Source organism: Aquila chrysaetos, chromosome 5 (genome assembly GCF_900496995.4).
Source record: "Aquila chrysaetos chrysaetos chromosome 5, bAquChr1.4, whole genome shotgun sequence".
Taxonomy (NCBI): Eukaryota; Metazoa; Chordata; class Aves; order Accipitriformes; family Accipitridae; genus Aquila; species Aquila chrysaetos.
In genome coordinates, this window is record NC_044008.1 from 58,970,105 (window position 1) to 58,989,339 (window position 19,235).

Sequence of the window (19,235 nt, forward strand, 5' to 3'; positions counted from 1 at the left end):
GAGACAACTGATTATAACAGATACTGCTTTTGGGCCCTGAAATGAGCTTTTGGAGTTTCTGGGAACTCTGTATAATGCTGCAAAATTGGCTTTTGCCAAAAGCTTTTGCTATCATTTACATATTTGAAAGTCCCAACCTTAACACTTACGAAGCTGTTCAGCGAGCATCAGTGGTTCTTGTGTTTGATGGGAGTTGAGGTTCTGACTCTTAAGCAGGAAGGACATGGAATTGTTCTGATTTAAAGACATTTTTATTAAGCTAGAATTACTTACTCTATCAGTTCAAACCTGATGGATTTCCAGCCTTAAATAGCTTATTGAGTGTGGCTTGTCAAATAAGAAGATTACATGCTGGGCTTTAGTTAACAAGATTTTTAGAAATATGAAGCACAGATACTGAAAAAGCTTCAACATGTAGCAGTCCGCTGCATTGCCTGGGAGTTGTTAATCCTGAAGGTGTTTCTGCTGCAAATCTGTGCTCGTGATTTATTGGTTAGGCTGCCTGGGAGCGCTGTCAGACCTGCTGAGACGGTTGCCCTGTGTCCTGCCTCCTCACTGCTGGGTGCAGTAGGGTAACTGCGCTGGCCTGTATCCTCCAGCGTGTCCACCTGAAGGCACAACAACCCGCTGGCGGCGCAGAGCACTGTCACGACACGCACTGAAGTGCATCACATGAAAATTGGAGAGAGGCCTGGTGTTGGCTTTCGCCCCAGATTGCTCTTTGTAGGTGTGTGGGAGCTTCTCCGGCTGGGTTTGTGCGTCACCGGGGTCTCTTGCTCAGACCCACTAAGGTTAAACTGCTGAAGAATTGTGAGAAAGATATGTACAGAGCCAGTTACATTTTGTTTTAAAGCTAGGCCTTACTCGAAATGAACTCCAAATTGCAGTCTGAATTACAGCATTGTGTTTTCTGAGAAATCCTGCAACTTCTGGCTTGTAAGCCTGAGGCCTGTGGGTTTTTTTGTTGAGGGGGACAGCCCCTTCGTGACCAGCCCCATCACCTGGAGAGCTTGGTCCTGAACACAGGCTGGAAGGTTTAGTCTGCAAATGAGTACGTTTGAGAAATACACATTGAGAGAAATTAAATTTATTTTGTACAAGGTAGGATACCTTTGCACAGTGAACAAATATATTACAAATCTGTCTTGCCTTAAAAAAGTATTGCCATTTTGATGCCTATTTCTTAAGCTAATGCTAATATACAAGAAGGTACTTTTTTTTGTTGGTTTTGTTTTGTTTTTTTTCCTGTTAAGCTCTATGCACATCATTGCATTTGGTTTGAAAATCCGGCTTTGAAAAAAAAAAAAAACAAACTGAGCACATCTCTGCTCTCTGGAGTCTCATCACAAACTTTACAGTGACACACAAACATTGGTCAGGCCGGCAGCTGGGACTGCTTGTGCTAGGTGTCAAGGTAGGTCTCTAACAAGACTATTCCATATCAAACTGCCTTTCTCTTGATATTTTTGAGGTAAGTCTTTCTATTCATGTACATAAAATATATTCCTACTGGCCCTACAAAATAATTGCCTACTTACATCTCAAATAAGGCTTTCCTGGAAAATAAAATTACTATTGCTGATCAGTCATTGCCCCCATGCACACATGCAGCATTCATGTAACTACTTAGGCATTATCCTGCAACACGAAAATCTGCTGCTCTGGAAGCCTGGGGGATCTCTGGGCTCAGCTCGGCTGTCTTGCTGCTAAACTCTTGGTTTGCACAGGGGGGTTCAGAACCAACCCGACCACCCGGCGAGGTCCTGGGTCCTCCAGCAGCGCGATGCTGGGGCTCCCCACACCCTGACGCGAGCGTGTTGCGGCAGGGTGCCCAGGGGTGCTGGGCAGGCTGCCGGCGGCTCGGTACTGCTGTGCCAGGGGCTTCGATCCCCGAGGCAAGGGCTGAGCCCCTCTGTGGGGACACAGGCTGGGCCCCACCAGGGTGCTCCAAGTGATCCGACGCCTGGTGTGACTTGGAGCCAGGATCAAGCTGCTGCCTCCGAGCTGAAAGGCTCCTCTTACCAGTCCCCTAGACCAGCAGGTTACACGAGTGATCATGCTTTGAGCAACTGCTTGGTGCTGGTTTCATTCTCTTCTACTTCCGTCAGACTGGCGAATGTGCAACAGAATTTTTTTTTTATATTTAAGAGGCAATCAACTTGCTACTTCCATGTTTGCCTAATAAAATTACATACTTAGAATCAATACTATTTCATGCTCAAAATCTACAAGGAACTGCTTAACGGCAAATATTCTACTTTCTAGGTCAATAAAGATTAAAAAAAAAAAAAAATCATGGTGGCTCAGTCCAAAACTTTACCATGAGCCAACCCCTTGATAATTACTTCACAAACAGCTGCTGAAAAAGAAAAGCCAGTTTCAGCTCAATTTAATGACATTTCAGGTAAAATCATCAACGGATAAAGTTGCACTACATGGTAATGCACATCAAATTAAAGGGTGTCATAAATGGCATGCTGTTAAGTGAGTCATGATGAGATGGTTTGTAAAGATGGTCTAGAGAAGCTGACGTGCCTTAGCTTTAGGAAAGGAAACCAAACCAGGTTTAGTCTGTGCAAACCTGCAGCGTCCCAGGGAAGAAAATGAAGGTGCATCAGTTTACACTGCCTGACAAATCTGTAGATTTATCTAATAAAATAGAACCTGTATAAGGAAAATTAAAGCCTATCTGTGCCAGTCAAAGTATCTTGCAGCTTGTTAAAAGTGTGGTAAGCTGGGTGTGAGACTCATTGTTGAAACTGAAGTCATTAGCAAAGATCAATGGACATTTGCCGAGACATGTTACATTTTAAAAACTGCACAGAATGTCTCTGTGTTAATATTCCTCTACTCAAATACCCTGGTACTGAATATAAAGATGAACATCTCGGTGCTAATTAGCAAGCATGATCTGCACAGGTTGCACATGGTGATGGCAGTAAATGAGGTTTCCAGACAGTGAAATGACAAGTTTCCCTGCTTTCGTTCAGAAAAATGTCTATTTCCATGACAAAGATGTAAAATATATTCCAGTGTATTCCTAGTCACCTTGTTCCTAACAGTAAAAGGTTTCTTGATGCAGTTGGTAGAAATGTGCATCTGTGAGTCCTTCTACTTAGCATGTTTTTGTGTTTTATTTTACAGCAAAGCCAGGGTTAGAATACATGCCATGGAGAGTTTTTGCCTGGAGCATGTAGACACCTTCCTGGGGTGATGTACTCCAGTCACACGTGGAGGAGGTTCTCATTAGTTCTTGTTACCCATATAAAAATGTCTTTATAAATAACATCATGCAGCAGCAGTTGGCCCAAGCTGATGTTGTGTTACGTTACGTCCTTGCGTAAGACAGTCTGAAGTCCCGTCAGCATCCTGCAGCGCAGAAAAGGATTGTCTTCTCTTTTGCTTCCTCGAAGTCTGTGTTTGCAGCACAGTGCACCAGTGAAGTTCATCCCTTTAAGACTGCTTGTTCCAAGATGGCCCATGTGTCGGGCTGTGCCTTACAGGGAGGAGGTCGTAGTGACTAGGAATGTGACTGTTCCTAGGCAGGTCGTATGGATTTTGGAGGTAACTGGCACTCCGACCACGGGCGTCTTGGACCACGCTGACAGTGGGCTCTGGGGAAGCAACGAAAATGGGTTACAGTAACTAGCAGTGCTCCCAAAACTAGTTACTCTACTCATGTATTTTGTCACAAGCACAGAACATCAGCTTCCCAAACCATCTCTGCCCCTTGCAGCTTTACTGGTAGCACATGAGGGAGCACATGGGGCAGACCAAGACCCAAGGGCAGGCAGTTCCAAAAGCCCTGCAGATAATGTCTTCAAAAGACCAACATTTCTGTGCTTTCAAAATCTTGTAGCTGGACTTTGCAGCAGTTTAGAACAAGAGCATAAAGAGGGGACTGCAGCCTTCCTCCACTGGGGCTGGAGGAGCAATTTGGTGCTGTACCACGCTCACATCCACCACCATTGCACAGGCCCCCACCCAGGACTCAGGTCCCCAAAATGAACATCCTAATGCACAGGCCTTTTCCCCCAGCCTCCCTGCACCGTGCCAAGTCCATGCTACTTGTGTCAGGAAAGGGAAAAAAAAACCAATCAGCATCTACAATAAATGCACCAACTGTTGGAAGAGACCTTCTGCCACCTGCCCCGCTTACCAACTTCATAGATGTTTTTATTGGCTGTTGATGAAGGTGGCATTTCTGAATATGGGGACTCCCTGTGACCAGGCGATTTCATTTCCACGTAGCTGCTCTCGGAGTGTTTGCATGTTAAAATGGGGGGGTCTTTAATGGTGGCATATGGGTTTTCGCTGCTGTTCAGAGAACAAGTGCTGGAGCTGCACACAGATTCTTTCATATAATCTGCAAAACAAGAGTGCAGTGGGAGTGTTAGAGTTGTTAGCTTGCTTAGGTTAGTTGCAACTGAACCTCTGCAGGAAGGGTGGGGGGACGGGGGGCAGGGGGTAAGGAAGATCCTTGAAGCATCCAGCACAGACACCCAACGCTTGTGCTCTGGGTGTGTCCAGACCATTGCATCCACAACTCACTAGCAGGAAAGAAATAAAAACCTGCTCAATACTGAAGGTTTTGCTGTAAAAAGTTCTAGTTGTCATTTACTGCAATATTTAATTTGAGGTGGTAGTCCTTTCCCTCCCTCCCCCTAATTCCCAAGGAGCTACATTTTAATCCCGCTCCTTCTGCCCCACCGATCCGCAGACCCATGCACGTGGCCGTGGTGAGTCGGCTCTGCAAGCAGGACCTTCTGCTGGTACTTGGCCTACTGGGCCAGCTACAGGGTTAGTGTCCCAGGGGCTTTGGTCAACATCAAATGCCATGTGTTTGAATGCAAAACATTTCCAGTAGGCTTTAGAACTGCAGCAGTGCAGAGTATGCGCCTATGTCCTCCAAGCGCTCCTGTTTCTGGGGCTATCCAGCACCAGGAGAAACCGACTTCTTCGTATTCCCTCTGCCATTAAGACTGTGAGGAGGCTGCTTCTGCTAGTGGGGAACACTTGGGTTTCCGCAGGGGGGACAAGCCTCTATTGGAGCCTTGCTTTTGCTTTGCTTTCCCCCCCGCCATCGCTGTAGACATCTACTGCTCCTCTCCCCTAGGCTGGAGAAAACAGGAGATGGTGACGGAGGAGGTGCTACACGGGGAGAACAAGCTTGGCATGAGAGTTGTAACCACTGGTCTCCCCTGCCGGTGACCCTGGCTGGGGTGTGCCAGCCTGCTGCAAGGTACAGGGCCAGTCTTGCTTTAAAAATAAAAAAAAACAATAGAGAATAAATAGGTCTTAACATTGACATTCAAGAACGTGCCATTGCTGCTGTGTGCATCCTGCTGGGCAGTGCCATTAATTTAGAATTAGAGCGATGCAATGAAAGATGAGGCATTTTCTTGTGCTGGGTTACAGTACAAAGGCAGATCCTGGTATATATGAAATACTCCCGGTGAAATAGCGGGACTTGCAAAATAGCTGCAATCCCAGCTGCCCCCGCTATCTAGTATGGGAGACAAAAAGAGAAATTCAGGTTAAGAAATAGACAGACAACAAGATATCGCTTCTCCTTTACAAACTTCGTCTCTGTGCCTATCCGCCCCGTCCTGCTAACTCACTTGTGAGGTTTGCTTCACTCTATGGTGCAATGCTCCCTCCATCAGCTCTGGGGTTGTGTGTGTGTGTGTCCATCAGCCCCCGCGCCTGGTGTCCTTCGTCTTGGCTCAGCTGGGGGATAGCACTGAGCAGGCATCCCGAGCAAGGTGTCAGGTCCTGCCCTGCAGCCTGTAGCAAGCTATTGCATTTCTGTCCTCCAATTTCAGTGGTATGGGCAAATCGTTAGAGTCCTCAGCTCTCAGGGTTAGTGAAACCAGCCTGGTAGGAAGCTCTGCTCCAAAGCAGACCAGCTGGACCATGCTGGGACCATCAGGGACATGAGGCCTGGCAGAGGCCCTGGCACCAGTGCAATGTTTAGTTAGTAATAAAGTTAAGAAAGTCCTCATCTGACTTCAGCCTGGGTGAGATTAACAATGCCTTTGCTTCAAAGTGAAACACATCTGTTTTGGTACATCACAGGAGCCAGGAACCAAAGCAACACAAATATTACCCAGCTGTTGGCAGCAGGGTTTGGCCCTCCAGCTTTACCAACCCCATCCCAGTACAGGCAAGTCAGTGAAAAGCTGTCCCGTCCTGTCCTTCTAATGAGTGACGGAGCGACCCTGCAAGTCCAATGGCTTCCACACATGAGTGAGCTCTATGTTAATAGCTTTTGCTATGTATATGGCTTCAATTAAGGTGCCACACAGTCCAGGATCCGTTAGTGTTTAAAGGTGAGGAGACAATAGATAAAGACTAACAAATCCTGTAATAAAAATCTTTAGGCTAAAAATATCTGTGCCATACGGACTGGGCCCCATTCTTCAGTCACTGGGAAGGTTGTACATAGGTGAACTGTCTCATGCGGGCAAGGAACTGAAAGCTCCTGGCGCTGCCCAAGCTGACGCCAGTGCAGAAGCACTCACTACTTCAGGGACACAGCTCCGATGAGGGGCGGAGACTCAGCCCTGAGGCTTTTAGTTCATTCTTAGCCAAAAAAACCCCCTCAGCTTCACCTGCCAGCAAGTTACAGCTTCTGGTGCCTACTAGGAATATGTAGTGCTCGTCAGGAGAGCCTGGGCAGCCCTTAATAAGCCAGCTCTAAATTTTGGGGCAAGAGGACAGGAAGACTGTCACAAACTTGCTTCTCTGCCTCAAGCCATGCTGCTGAGCAGATGCTCACGGGGGTGAAAGGCAGGAGTTAGAAAAGTGGGCAGCATGAATAGGTCCATGTGGCTTTCAGACCCTGTGAGGACAAGAGGGCAAAGCAAGCTCCATGTGTGAGCGTGGGGCTGCTGGCACCCCAAGAGTCCACTACAAAGCACTCCCTGTCAGCACCATGGCTGGGAGGGAACAAATCAAAACAGAGCTGGGTTTTGATTCATAAAATGTAGATTATAAAAGACTGCTGGCTACTACAGTGAAAAGGGGGAAGCGTGAGAAGTCCTGCTCCTGCGGTGCTGTAGCACGCAGGTAAATAGCTGCGTGGGTCAGCGCTGTTTTGTTTATGGAAGTGGGCACATCAGAGCTGGCATAGGCAAAAATCCCAGCAAATCATATATTTTATTAAGTCCAACTCAGCTACTTTTATCTTCCTAAGCTAAAATTCACCTGTACTGCTGCTAGGGCTGACACTGCCTCCCAGGCAGGTGTCCCTCAGGCTGTAGCCACAGCACTGGCCCTTCCCTTCCCAGGGAAGACCAGCAAAATACCACTTGGGCTGCCCAGACTCATTTGGCCTCCCCCAGGAACTGCCTCTTCCCAGAAGATATTGAGAAACAGCACGCCTAAGAGCCAATTCCTGCTGATGGAAATGGGAACTCTGTGTCTAGCTAGGGATTAGACCCTTTGCTCTAGATACAATACAATTTATGGAGCACCAGCGTATGTTTGGTAACGTGCTATACACCAGGGAGTCATTAGCCCACAAGACACATTATGCGCAAGATCGCAGAGAGTTAACTCTAAAGGATGTGGAAGCATCTCAGTTACTTTTTTACTAAGGTAATTTGGGGATAATTAAAAAGTCTGGCATCAATTGTCAAATTTCATTTCATGAATTAATTTACCCCAGAACAAATGTATTTAGAAATTCTCAGCCCATTCACCCTGCGGGCCATGTGTGAGCTCTGGCAATGCTGCCTTGTCATCCTCCCATGTACCCACAGGGTCGAGCTCTCATGGAAGTGCAAAGCTCAGCCCGACCTGTGGCATTGCCACCAGCAGCGCTGGCACTTGCTGTAAGCAAGTGTAAGCTGATCAGCTGGACACGCTAGAGAAATATGGGGAATGTGCTCTAATTTTGAAGTCCCTGTCTTCTGTGTTGCCTGGATACCAATCACCAGACCTTTGAAGGAGGTTTTATTTTTGTTACCAGGGACTGGAAATGTACTTGTCCCTCCCACAGACCAGGTTCCTCTCTTTTGCCCTGAATATCCTCTGGCATACTAATGACAAGCCTCAGTACCTACTGCCACATTTGAAGTGCTAAGGAAATATGATGTACACAGGTAAAACATGCTCTCCTACTATTTAATCACATTTATGGATGTCATTCAGTGTAGCGTGCCATTCTGGCTGCTTTCATTATCCTGGCTAACCTTTGCTGCTGCTAGGACAGTAACATAGCAATAGCTTCTTGCTGCTTTTCAGAGGGTGACACAGTTGTGGGGACACATTCCTGTACAACAAACAAGTGAACCACACTGAACCAAGCCCCCAGTTCCTGAGGTAAATGCATTAGTGTTTCTAACTGCTTGGATTTTGCTGGCTATCGTGCAAAGCGTAGGGGTTTTTTTCCTTAAAATGTTAGTGCCTGAGGTCACATTATTCCACTAGTGCAACAGCATTCATTTAAAAAAAAAAAAACCCACCCTAAAAAATAGAGAAGGACTCAGCTGCAAGGAGAAGCTTGGAAATAGGATCACTGAACACCATGCACAGGAAAGAAACTGCTCTGAAAACCTTGTGACTGTTCAACCACTGTCACCACGTGCCGCGGGGCTCAGAGCCGGCACCGCGGCATCCAGCCCCTCGCTGCCCCGAAGGGTTCCTGCTGCTTTGCCAGCGCAAGGAGCTGTCAGACACTGCAACATGAGCTGGGCTTGTCTGTGGGTGACCCTGGCAAACACAAACTGGCCATGCCTGAGCCCCCGGCCTCCACTAGCAGCACGGCCACTGCATTTCTAGTGGCAGGTTGCAAAAGGGACATCCCTCTCCTGGCTGCCCTGCTCTGTGGACAGCCTCCAGCCAGGCCAGCGTGGAGCAGGGGCTGTGGAGCTGGGGGCTCTGGTCTCCTCAGAGGAGAACTGGGGGAAGCAGGTGACCGACCAGGTCCAACACAGCATGAACTCAGCCTCAAGCCACAGGACCCCCATGCCCCTTCCTGGCAGTGTATCCCATGCAACGCCCTGGGCTGGGGTCAGGAGCACCAAAGTGGATTTTCAACTGCAGGGCAGGCTTTCTGCAGTTAGACCTAGCAGACACTGATGGGAAAAGACATCATCTTTAAAGTGCCTAAAAGTATATAAAAGCAAAGCACCTGCCTGCCAAGCCTTTTTGCTGACAGAATCCAAATTTTGGGACTGGGAATTTCTTTTATCTGAATGACCCACCTTAGCAGATGCCTTCTCTCCATCTTTCGGATGAATTTGGCTAGTCAGGGCCAACACAAGACCTGGCAGCGTGCGGAGCACTGCGCACTGAGCATTGGGCACGTCACTCAGCTCCTGGTAGGAGACTCATCTGGGACTGGAGTGCCCATACTGCTGCCAGAGCCCCAGGGCTGCCTGAACCCAGAAACTGACCTTCAGACTGGACTGTTGGAAACCTTTAGCCATCCAAAGGCAGATGCTTCTGAGAAATCTCTGCTGCAAACTGCCTGCAGGTTAGCTACCCAAAATCCCTGGGAAGTCAGGTGTGTTCCTGTGTTGCCGGCACTCTGCCCTTGCCAGCGCCAGCCATGCCTGTCTGCAGCAGCTGAGCAGCCACAAAGAACACAGCAACTTTCCTGACGTGGCTTCTAGGTCTGATTTTTCGATTCATAAGGAGATAAACTTGTAAAGAACATGGCTCACATCCTATATAATAAACAAAATATGTAGAAGCAAAAAAAATACATTTCACAATTTGCTGTTACTGTAGTTCTTTTTCTCTCATTCACACTGGTACCGCACTCTCCGTGTGATTGTGTCTATGGATAGGAATTCCTACTGTGTGTATGTTTAAAGCAGTTTGTAAACACAGTAATTTAGTTTAAACTGATCTTGAAATTAATAGTTCTATGTAAATAGAACAACTAGCTATGCTATAATAAAGATTTTTTTTTCTGAAAAAGAGAATCTTTGAGGTAGCTGAAACCAGTGGATTGAGACAAATATACATACATAATCCTTTTAATATTTTAAATTTAGCTTTATTGAGAAAGACTTGGTCACAGATTATTGGTTTCCTTTGGTGATTCTGTGTGGTAAGGTGATGTTTTTGTAAATATTATACAACTTTATTTTGTAAACAGCAGCTATGAAGTGATTAGCGTTCTCTAGGCCTGGCTATAAGCTGGTCATTGCTTTTCGTGTGGACTAGCTTTCAATATTTCTTGTTAGTTCAGATAAAGGTCTTGCTCTGTAACACCTCAGCCATAGCAGACCAGTGGGTGTCTTGAAACCAGCTCTGTGTGAAGGTACCATTTTCCCCATTACTCAGCCGATACCAGCTCAAGGACATTATGGAAAGAGGCTGTGCAGTGTTTATCTCCTCGGCTGATGGAGGGACATTCCCAGCTGGTGTGTACAGATACAACACCCTCGAATTCTGATCAAGGATCTCAGCCTGAAACCTGCCTATTCCAAATGAGTCAGAGTCTTTGCTCCAGCTTCTGGACTGCAAGTTCAGCGTGCCAAACACCAGCCCAGTCAGTCGGGAGCTTGTGGGGACCACTGTGCCGAGTGGTCTTGTAGTCCATACATAACTGGAATATTTTGAATGTAAACCTGGAGGACGACTGAAATCTAAAATCATTGGGCCTTGTGCTCATGACTCATCTATGATCCCTTTTTAGAACTGCCCTGGAGTCAATGCCCATTAATTGCTTCATGCCAGCGTGACTGGTTAATGTACTGAGTGAGGTCTTTTCTCAAGCTCTGTTATAAATCTCTCTCAGCAAAGGCCATATAGCAGGGTCAGCTTGTTTTCTAGTGGCTTTGTTTAAGCTCAGGATGGCTAAGAGCCTTACAGAGCCACAACTTAGCAGGCAAATGCACCAGTCTGTCATCAGCAACTGCCGCCAGAAAGCCCTTGTAGGATGGCTAATAAGTCCTAAAAGAGCTTCCCCTGGCCAGACAGCTCCACCTGCACCTCCTGTCCCTGCAGCAAAGCTCTCCCTTTTTGTCTTATGCTGCTTTGCCGAGGCAGGAGCCTACGGCCTTGTAAAGACTTGCATCCATAATTCATGGGCCCCAGTCATCTGGCTCGGAGTCAAGAGTGCTGCCAGCTGAGCCACGCAGGCATATTTTGTAGGTAATTGCTCTGTCCCTTTCTGTCTCTGCACGGCCACTCTCCCGGGTGCTCAGGTCTCCTATCTCACCTCTTCTACGACACCCTCCTCAAACTCTTTGCCAGGGTGACTGCAGGCACTGGATACCATACCTTTGAAGCTTTTTTCCATTATGTATGTGTTCTGACGTCTATCCATCCCACAAGCACCTGCATAAAAATGATATATAATGGAAAACAAATAAATATTTATGTAAATTGGATTGCTTTGACTACTGAGCAGCATATATTCTTTCCTCTAAATTGTACATCAAGGCCCTCATTTAGGGAGGCTCTTAAGCACATCCTCAGCTGTAAGCATTGCACTCAGCTTCAGTGGGGATTCTGTGCACACCTAAAATTATGCATATGCTTAAGAGCTGCCCTGGAAGGGAGGGCTTTCCTGAAGCAGGGTACTGCTCATTACCAAGAACAGCTATCCATCAGGAGAACAGAAAAAAAAAAATCATCTGCCGACACGTTCATTACTGAAACACTGGATTGGATCAGTAAAAGAAGCCTAAAACATATCCTTTCAAATTTGAGTCTGCAGGTTATGTTACATTACTCTGTGACTAATTTTAGGCTTTGTTTCATTCGTGGATAGTATGTTATTTAATTCACAGTCTTAGATGCTAAGGCGTGTATAATCTTTCTAAATTACCTAATATGACTTTGCTTATAAATTGGCACAGTTCAATAACTGATGTGACAATCGTCCCTAAGTGAGGTCTGAAAATGCAGCAACTGAGAGCAGAGAGCTGATAGCAAAGAATTCTGCCTTATGCAACTCCATAAGAACTTGCTGTTCCTTACAGAAGCAGAGATAGAAGGGGATGGGAACCTTTTCCATCTTCACTACTGCACATTATCCTAGATATCAATCAAATGGAAAATCTAATGTAAGCCTTTAAATCTTTTTAACTATAGAGTCTGATATTTCTTATTGACTAGCAAAATCAACACAAATTTGGTTACTGAGATAGAAATGTCTTTGTGGCTTATGGGATTCCCAATCAAGTAACTAAGTTAAGCTGGTAAAAGAGCCCTGCAAACAGCATGTCCCAGAGGTCTCCCAGCTATTTGTCCTTGCATGTCCCCCTGCTCTCTACAGAAAAAGCTGCCACCACCACTGGCAATGCCATACCAGTCCCTTTATCATGACAGCTTTGTTTTTTTGCTAAATAAGGAAAATCACTAAATTAGACAATAAATGTGTTACTGGCACATCAAAGACAACCCCCTTTGCTCTGATTCTCAGTGCCCATCCCTGAGCACAGGAAAAGGGCTGGTGGTACACAACAGGCTCTCTATGACACGGCTCTTTCCATTCTGGCCGAGAGTGACACCCCCCAAACCATCTGAGCACTTCCTGCTTTATTTTCCACCATTCGTCCTGAGCCAATTCCCAGACTCACCCCCTGAAAGAAGATGCAGAGGGCAAGGCCGACTGGGCAGTTTGAGCATAGTGGGGAAGCTCTTTTACATGATGGTATTAGCTGTGTGCTTTTTTTTCTCTTCTGTATTGTGCTAGGGCAGAGTCCTGACGGAAGAGGCTGGACCCCTTGGCTCACATCCACAGGGCTGGTGCTCTCTTTCCCAGTAGCTGAGCTCCCAAAGGCCATCCCTGGTGATCACAGGTCCTCCTGCCAGGGCTGAGCAAGCTTCCAGGGGCAGGAATGCCCAAGCAGTATTTGGGCCAGCTTCACAGGCAAACAGGCAGGGTGCCTCGGGTAAGAAGCTGGTGAGCACACAGCCAGGGTTACAGGGTGAAAGGGCCTGTACCCATGAAGAGAGAGCAGTGGCAGGGAAGTGAAGCAGACCCAGGCTGACCCATGGGGAGGTGCATTGGACACAGCATTTCTCATGTGGTGCAACAGCAACACTGGAAGAGCCTTGGGCTTCAGAAGATGGGGATGAATAACTTTGCTCAGGACTATGACCTGGTCCTCCCCAGCATCTTTAAAATATCGACCAGCCATGTCAGAGTTAGAGACAAAGCAAGCAGCAAAAAACACAGGAGTGATCCTGTAGGACAGTGGCCTTGTAACTGCTGGGGACTAAGGAGATGATGGTTAGAATAAGGACCATTATTCAAGTGACTTATCGAAACACAGGTTACCCAGGGAATGGTTAGCTGTGCTCACTGCACAGTCCATCCTCCTACAAGAATGTTGCATCTGTTCTGAGCATCCTCATCAGATCTTTACAGAAGAGTTCCCATTGCAACTGTGAAGACCTGAACAAAGGCTGGAGCCTTGGGGCTGCTGTAAGGATGCAGCAATATCAGCCAGCACTTTTGATGGCTCAGAGGGGAAGGACTCTACCTTCTGAGCATATTTCCTCAGCTCGGCTCTACGTGAGCTCCTGCCAGTCCTACTGGAAATGTCAGGCACGTCTGAAAGGGCTTCTGCAGCAGCAGAGATCACTGTGCTTGCTCTGAGTAAGCCCAAACTTGCTGTGAGACCCTCCCGGAGGGCAGGCTGCTGTATTAATACAGGGCTTGTCTGAGTGAACCTGACTTCTGGTTCTGAGTCAGGTAACATGCAGTCCTTGCCCACACTGAGCTGCAAAATAGCACATTGCCACCCCTGACCTCAGTTCTCTCTCACTCCAGTGTAGCTGTAGAAAACTGAGAAACCTTCTTATAGGAGGATGGCTAAGAAAAGGTGGGATACACCAGGAAAGATACAGGTAGGGTTGGTGGTGCCTTGCGAGGGCTACACAACCCCTCAAAGCCCTTCCCAAACTATTCCCTGTAATTCTGCCTTTAGTCTTTTATGTCTGTTATAATTCTGTGGGGTTTATGACCCATTTTTGTGTATTCATTGCATTCCTCAGGAGGTGAAATGAATGATGGATACATTATTTTTTAAACTGCAAAAGTAGTTAATGTGGAAAAGCCCTAAACAGGCCAGGAATCTAGCACTTCAGGAAAGTCTAGGTTTAAGTTTGAAGATAAACTGTCTGCTGGGGTGAAATCAGAGTCTCGGCTGGAAATATTTTTCCTCACCTCTTGGCTTTGAGGGAAATGCAAAGTCAGCTCTGAGTCAAACTTTGTGGCTTTGGTCCTCTGGAATAAAAGCAGCTTTGAGTCACTCAAGATGTGCTGCAAATCACACTTTAGTCTCTGCATTGAGGACTGCTGTTAAAAAAACATTACAGATAAAACCATTTTTGTCTGCAGCCCGCTGTGCCCTGCACTCAAGCTAATGAGCATAACAACCTTTTCTGATCTCAGTAAGTGGTTTAGGACTTTTGACCTGCTTTGGAATAGGAGCTGGAAGCTGGACTCTGCAATTGCTTAATGAAGACTGGACTAGAGCAAGAGAGATTAGTCACAGGGCAAACAATTCTGGTTCTGCAACAAGAGACAGCAAATAGAAAATGCAAAGACAACGCATTCCTTGAACCTAGTAGGACTAGGCTGCATTGAACAGGTAGTGACACACAGCAAGTGACAAAGCCGCCTCTTCTTGGCACCACAGAGTCCCCAAACTCCGATCTCAAGAACATGTCCATGAGGATTACTTGTGCAAATGTGCTCATTACTAGACTCCAACTCCATTTAACAGATACGGTTATCTCTCTGACAAAGCCTGGTATTTGAAGCTCACAAGCAAATGTGCCAGCAGTAAAACCACAGGCTTTGTTCTGTTCCTTGTATTTCCCAGTTGGAAAGAGCACAAACCTGGCAACCGAAGTCCTGCAAAACAGGCAAAATACCTGTAGTCTAGTAAGATCCACTGTATGTGTATGTACAGTGGATATACATAGGTTTACTTCTATATATATAGTATATATGCATAGACATGCATACACATATGTAAGATTCATGTTTTTCTACACAATGTCTTCCTGTTAGGCTCAAAGAGAGCCCCATTGATATCAGAGGGAACACACACATTGACTTAGATATAGGAGTTAACATTGGGTCCTCCGTTAAGACTAAATAGTTTTTCTTAGCATCACGTATAGCTAACAGCCTCTGGCCCTCTGACCCACACTCTTCCCAGGAAGCTGGTGCTGGGTCAGGCTGATTCACTCTCACGCTTCCTTGCCGTGTTTGTTCTATCATCTCCTTGATCTGTGCTGCTGTGGCACTGTGTAGGACATGCATCTGAAATAAGGACCATGGTGGACTCTGAAATGGGCTGTTCCTTTGGCCCTGAGCCCTCTCGATATGAACAGCCCTTTCTCTGCTCCCTCAGAGAACATCTTCCTTTCTTTCTGTTTCCAAATAAAATGTCTGAGGAATGACTCCTGACTCAGCAAAGGCCAATGATGCAAACTGTGAGCAATGAAAAGGTGTTTTCTAAAGCTGTAAAAGTGCAGCCTGCAAGAGTGAGGAGATCAAAGAGGGGTTAATTAAAGCACTCATGTGCCCATTACCTGTGGGATTGCCTTTATGAGATACACAAGCAAATAGAAAGTACATGGTATTTCCAGAAAGCATTCTGTTGATCCTCTTTTAGACACAGATATAGAGATACATTGCTTGGAAGTGAGGAGCTGTGGTGCCAAGCACACAGAAAAGGACATGATACCATCAATCAGCTGAGCAGTAGTGCTCTGCTTCTGCTAGGAACAGTCTCCTGGCTTCTCTTGAGCTGCCAGCCGCTGCTCCTGCATAAGGCAGCACCTCCTCCTTGGGAGTAGCTGCTTCTCCTGCTCTCCCTGAGCTGTGAGATCAAAGTGGGGGTCTAAGCCTGGATCCAGTGTGGTATCGAGAAGCAAGGTTTTCCCCATCGGAAGAGTCCCTGAATCCTTACATCCACTCTGAGCACAGCCATGACCCTGAAAAGTGATGGTATGCTACAGTTGAAAATACAAAAGGTGTCAGCCCGGGACAGGTCTGGACAGCATCCAACTTTGAGCACAGTATTTGATCAGAAATGTGTTTCATAGGTAAAAAAAAAAAAAAAAGGAATTAAGAAAACTCCTTATGATTGCAGGTTTTAGAAGATTAGTGTCCGAGTTAATTTTCACATGGATATTCTTACAATTTCCTTTCCCCCAACTATAATTCGTATTTATGACACTTGCAATTTCTAACAAGCCTGCAGACATTTTTGTGAGCCTGATGCTCTTTCTCATCTGGTTGGTCCAAAGAGCCTATCCTTTGAGACCACTGCCTCAGCTGGAGGAGTCACTGGCTGAAGAAAAAGGGAGGTGACCAGAAGAGTTGAGGGTTTTCCATCCATTCTGAACTTCTCTTCAATTTCTCTTTAAGTCTTCTTCCCTGCCTCTAGCTCACTTACACATCTGCTCTCTATAACATTTCACAACAGAGGAGTTGTCCACTGCTATTTTAACTATTTTTAATTGAATCCAGGCATGCACAATGCTTGGCTGCTATTCCAACCCATGAGCTGGAGCATCTGTGTCATAAAAACTAAGGCTCATGGTGGGATGAGAAGGTGGTACACCTCTTTAACTCTTTGGTACTTCCATGCATGATACAGCTTAAAGGTCAAGATCCCCTATGTGACCTTATTAGGCTTGACTTATATTTTGTGTTTACAATTCAAAATGGAAGTTTTTAACTTTCTTCTGAAATTTGCACACATAAATGGAATCTGCAGCTTTTCTTGCATAAAAGTAATACCATGAAAACATTTTACAGTTTCATGTAAAAATGGCCTTGATCTGAGCAAGAATTCAACATTATGAAAGTTAGCATAAGCAAGCATTAGTGTTGATACTGAAAGGGAAGAAGAAAATATCTCATATTTATTAATTAGCGTGAAAAAGACATTTTGAAGGAAACAGAAAAAAAAGGAAAAAAGTATCTGGGATGCAAAATGCCTTGGAAAAAATTGTGACTGTTTTGCTGGAGACGACTTAGCTAAAGTATTTATCACTTCTACATCATTCTTACTGCAAAGAGATTTAGCATCGCTTCTGCTAGTAAAATAAAATGCATGAATGCAGGACAAATGTGGCACACAGGGCGTTCAGGGCACCACAAGATAAAAACAAATAAAGCTAGTGAGCAAAGCAGTAAAATGGTAAAAGGAAAAGTAACTTGATTTGAGGAGCATTTGGAAATCCTCACCTCCCCCAACTCTCCATGTTAAGTATAGATAAGCACAACAGTGGTTCTGCAGCTTATTATACAGAAGAAAACATCAATGGTTGATAATGATGGAAAAGGTTTTGCATTGAAGCTTGACAAGTTTGTGATTTTCCTGATGCAGGGAAGACTTGATCTTTGGAGGAGGGCATGGTTTGTGACCAAAAGAGCAGTGACAAGATGTGATGCTTGGTGGTGCCCTATGTTAATTCCTTTGCCACGTGATCTGTGAGAGAGTTGACCTTAAAAATCCCATAATACCACTTAATACTGCACTTTACCCCATACTGCAAATTTTCAGTAAGATATTAGTAATCCCAGTAAAGGAAAGAGCAAATGCTTTCTGCCACTGACAAGCTAAACTCCAAGTGCTCAGATAGGAAAACAAATAGCATCCAAAGCACTAAATCTGGATAGGCTTTGAGATAAGAGCTGCTAAAAACCCTGTTAAAACTGAAGCCAGGGAGAATAAACTCGGAAAGAGCAATTAAACTTCACTCTTGGCTTGTTTGCACTGGCTGGTTGTTCAAAATTGCCTGAAAAATGTCCACTGAATGATTAACTGGGAGATAACAGGGTGTATCACACGCTCCAGCTCCCACCAGAGGCTCCAGAGTTTTATCAAGATGCCAGTATTTAGTGCTAAACTTTATTCAGCATGAAAAAAAAAAATCCCAAATTTGAATTTTTAATGTTCAAGTTAGTCCTTAGAAAACATTTCTAGAGTAGATGATAGTGCTTCAACCGAGCAACCTAGGAAGGGAGACTATAATGAATATTGACTCTGCTTTCCCAATCTGTGGTTTGTGGTAAAGGACACAATTTTCAATTCTCCATCTTTCACTACTGGCAATTCTGATTGTGAAATAAAGACACCACCAATATTCTTCATTATTGTTAATGCCTTTATGAAAGGCTGATTTGGATTTGGAATTGCTCTAAAGTCTACTAAAGTGATTAAACTGTTTAAAACTTACTGACCTAGTTCATTCAGATAGCTGTAGGGTCTCCAGTCTGCAGTTTCTCTGTCAAGGATTTTGTTACTGAGCTGTTCAAAAAGTATGATAATGGGTTAATGCTGAAATAAACAGACAGTTCCCACCCAAGACTTCAGCCCAATGATGTCACAAATAAAAATGGGAGATGACTACTACCTTGGCCTCACCATTTCAGTTCTTTATCTGTATGAATTTGACAGTTGTTCACTAGCATTAGGGAAAATCACAAAGGAAAGTCACTTCACCAAGCAATGAACACAAGCATGCTGGAAAATACAAGATTTCCTTCAGTAACCGGTAATCATGACTCGAATGCCTGTGTACATGGACTGACATGCCAGCAGTTTCAAACTAATGAAGATGGATGGATCAAAACCACCTACATAAGCATGCAGACAGGAGCCGTTTGGAACAAAGGGGATTTGCTAATACATCTGTGTATTTAGTTAAAAGAGATGTAATGGCTACAAGATTTCTCTCAATTCAAGGAAAATAACATTGGCAATAATGAAGCATAAAGCCCCGTGCAGATCTGCCAGCACAAGCAGAGAGGAGTCCAGGGCTGCCATCCAGACACTACTGTTGGAAAAACACCTCTTGCAGTGTGGCAGCTGGGACCCCCGTGTGCCCAGGGTGCTGCTGGCTCCTGTGCCAGCGCGGCTGGAGAGGGGTGGCCGGGCAGAGCCTGTGCTGCCGGAGTGGTACCATCTGCAGAAGGTTGCTATTGTATTAAGCACGTGTCAATATGCTCTTGATTTTTCTGCCGTTTGTAGAAGTCTCATTTGAGCTAGGTAATGCGCAACAACGTCAAGAGGCAAGCACAGCTTCTGCCTGAGGGATGGGGATTTTGGGGACCTGGAGTGAGCTCGCTGGAGTGTCTCTTATGACAGTCAGTGAAAGGAGGGGGGCTGCCATTTTGGGGGTGCATGGCTCCACTAGGCTGGGGCACCACAGCAAAAGTGGCTCTACAAAGCGTATGGTGACCAGTTGAGTCCCAGCAAGGAGGGTCTATGAATCACTGTAGTTGCTAA

At 45.6% G+C, this 19,235-nt stretch overlaps 1 protein-coding gene across 11 annotated transcripts in view; it reads right to left on the reverse strand.

Annotated features, from left to right (window-relative positions):
* Positions 1 to 1,071: 1,071 nt before the first annotated feature.
* The window catches only part of MEGF11 (multiple EGF like domains 11), a 294,330-nt gene continuing 276,166 nt past the window's right edge, over positions 1,072 to 19,235 (reverse strand). For 6 of the 11 annotated variants that reach the window (XM_030015419.2, XM_030015421.1, XM_030015418.1 and 3 more), the window contains 4 exons: positions 18,188 to 18,254; positions 11,245 to 11,301; positions 4,160 to 4,366; positions 1,072 to 3,614 (listed from right to left, as the gene is read on the reverse strand). In XM_030015419.2, coding sequence (XP_029871279.1) covers positions 3,454 to 3,614; positions 4,160 to 4,366; positions 11,245 to 11,301; positions 18,188 to 18,254 — 492 coding nt within the window. In that variant the 3' untranslated portion in view covers positions 1,072 to 3,453. Of the gene's footprint in view, positions 3,615 to 4,159; positions 4,367 to 5,323; positions 5,507 to 11,244; positions 11,302 to 18,187; positions 18,255 to 19,235 lie in introns of those variants that run through there. The other 5 variants (XM_030015424.1, XM_030015422.1, XM_041123312.1 and 2 more) reach the window with 4 other exon arrangements.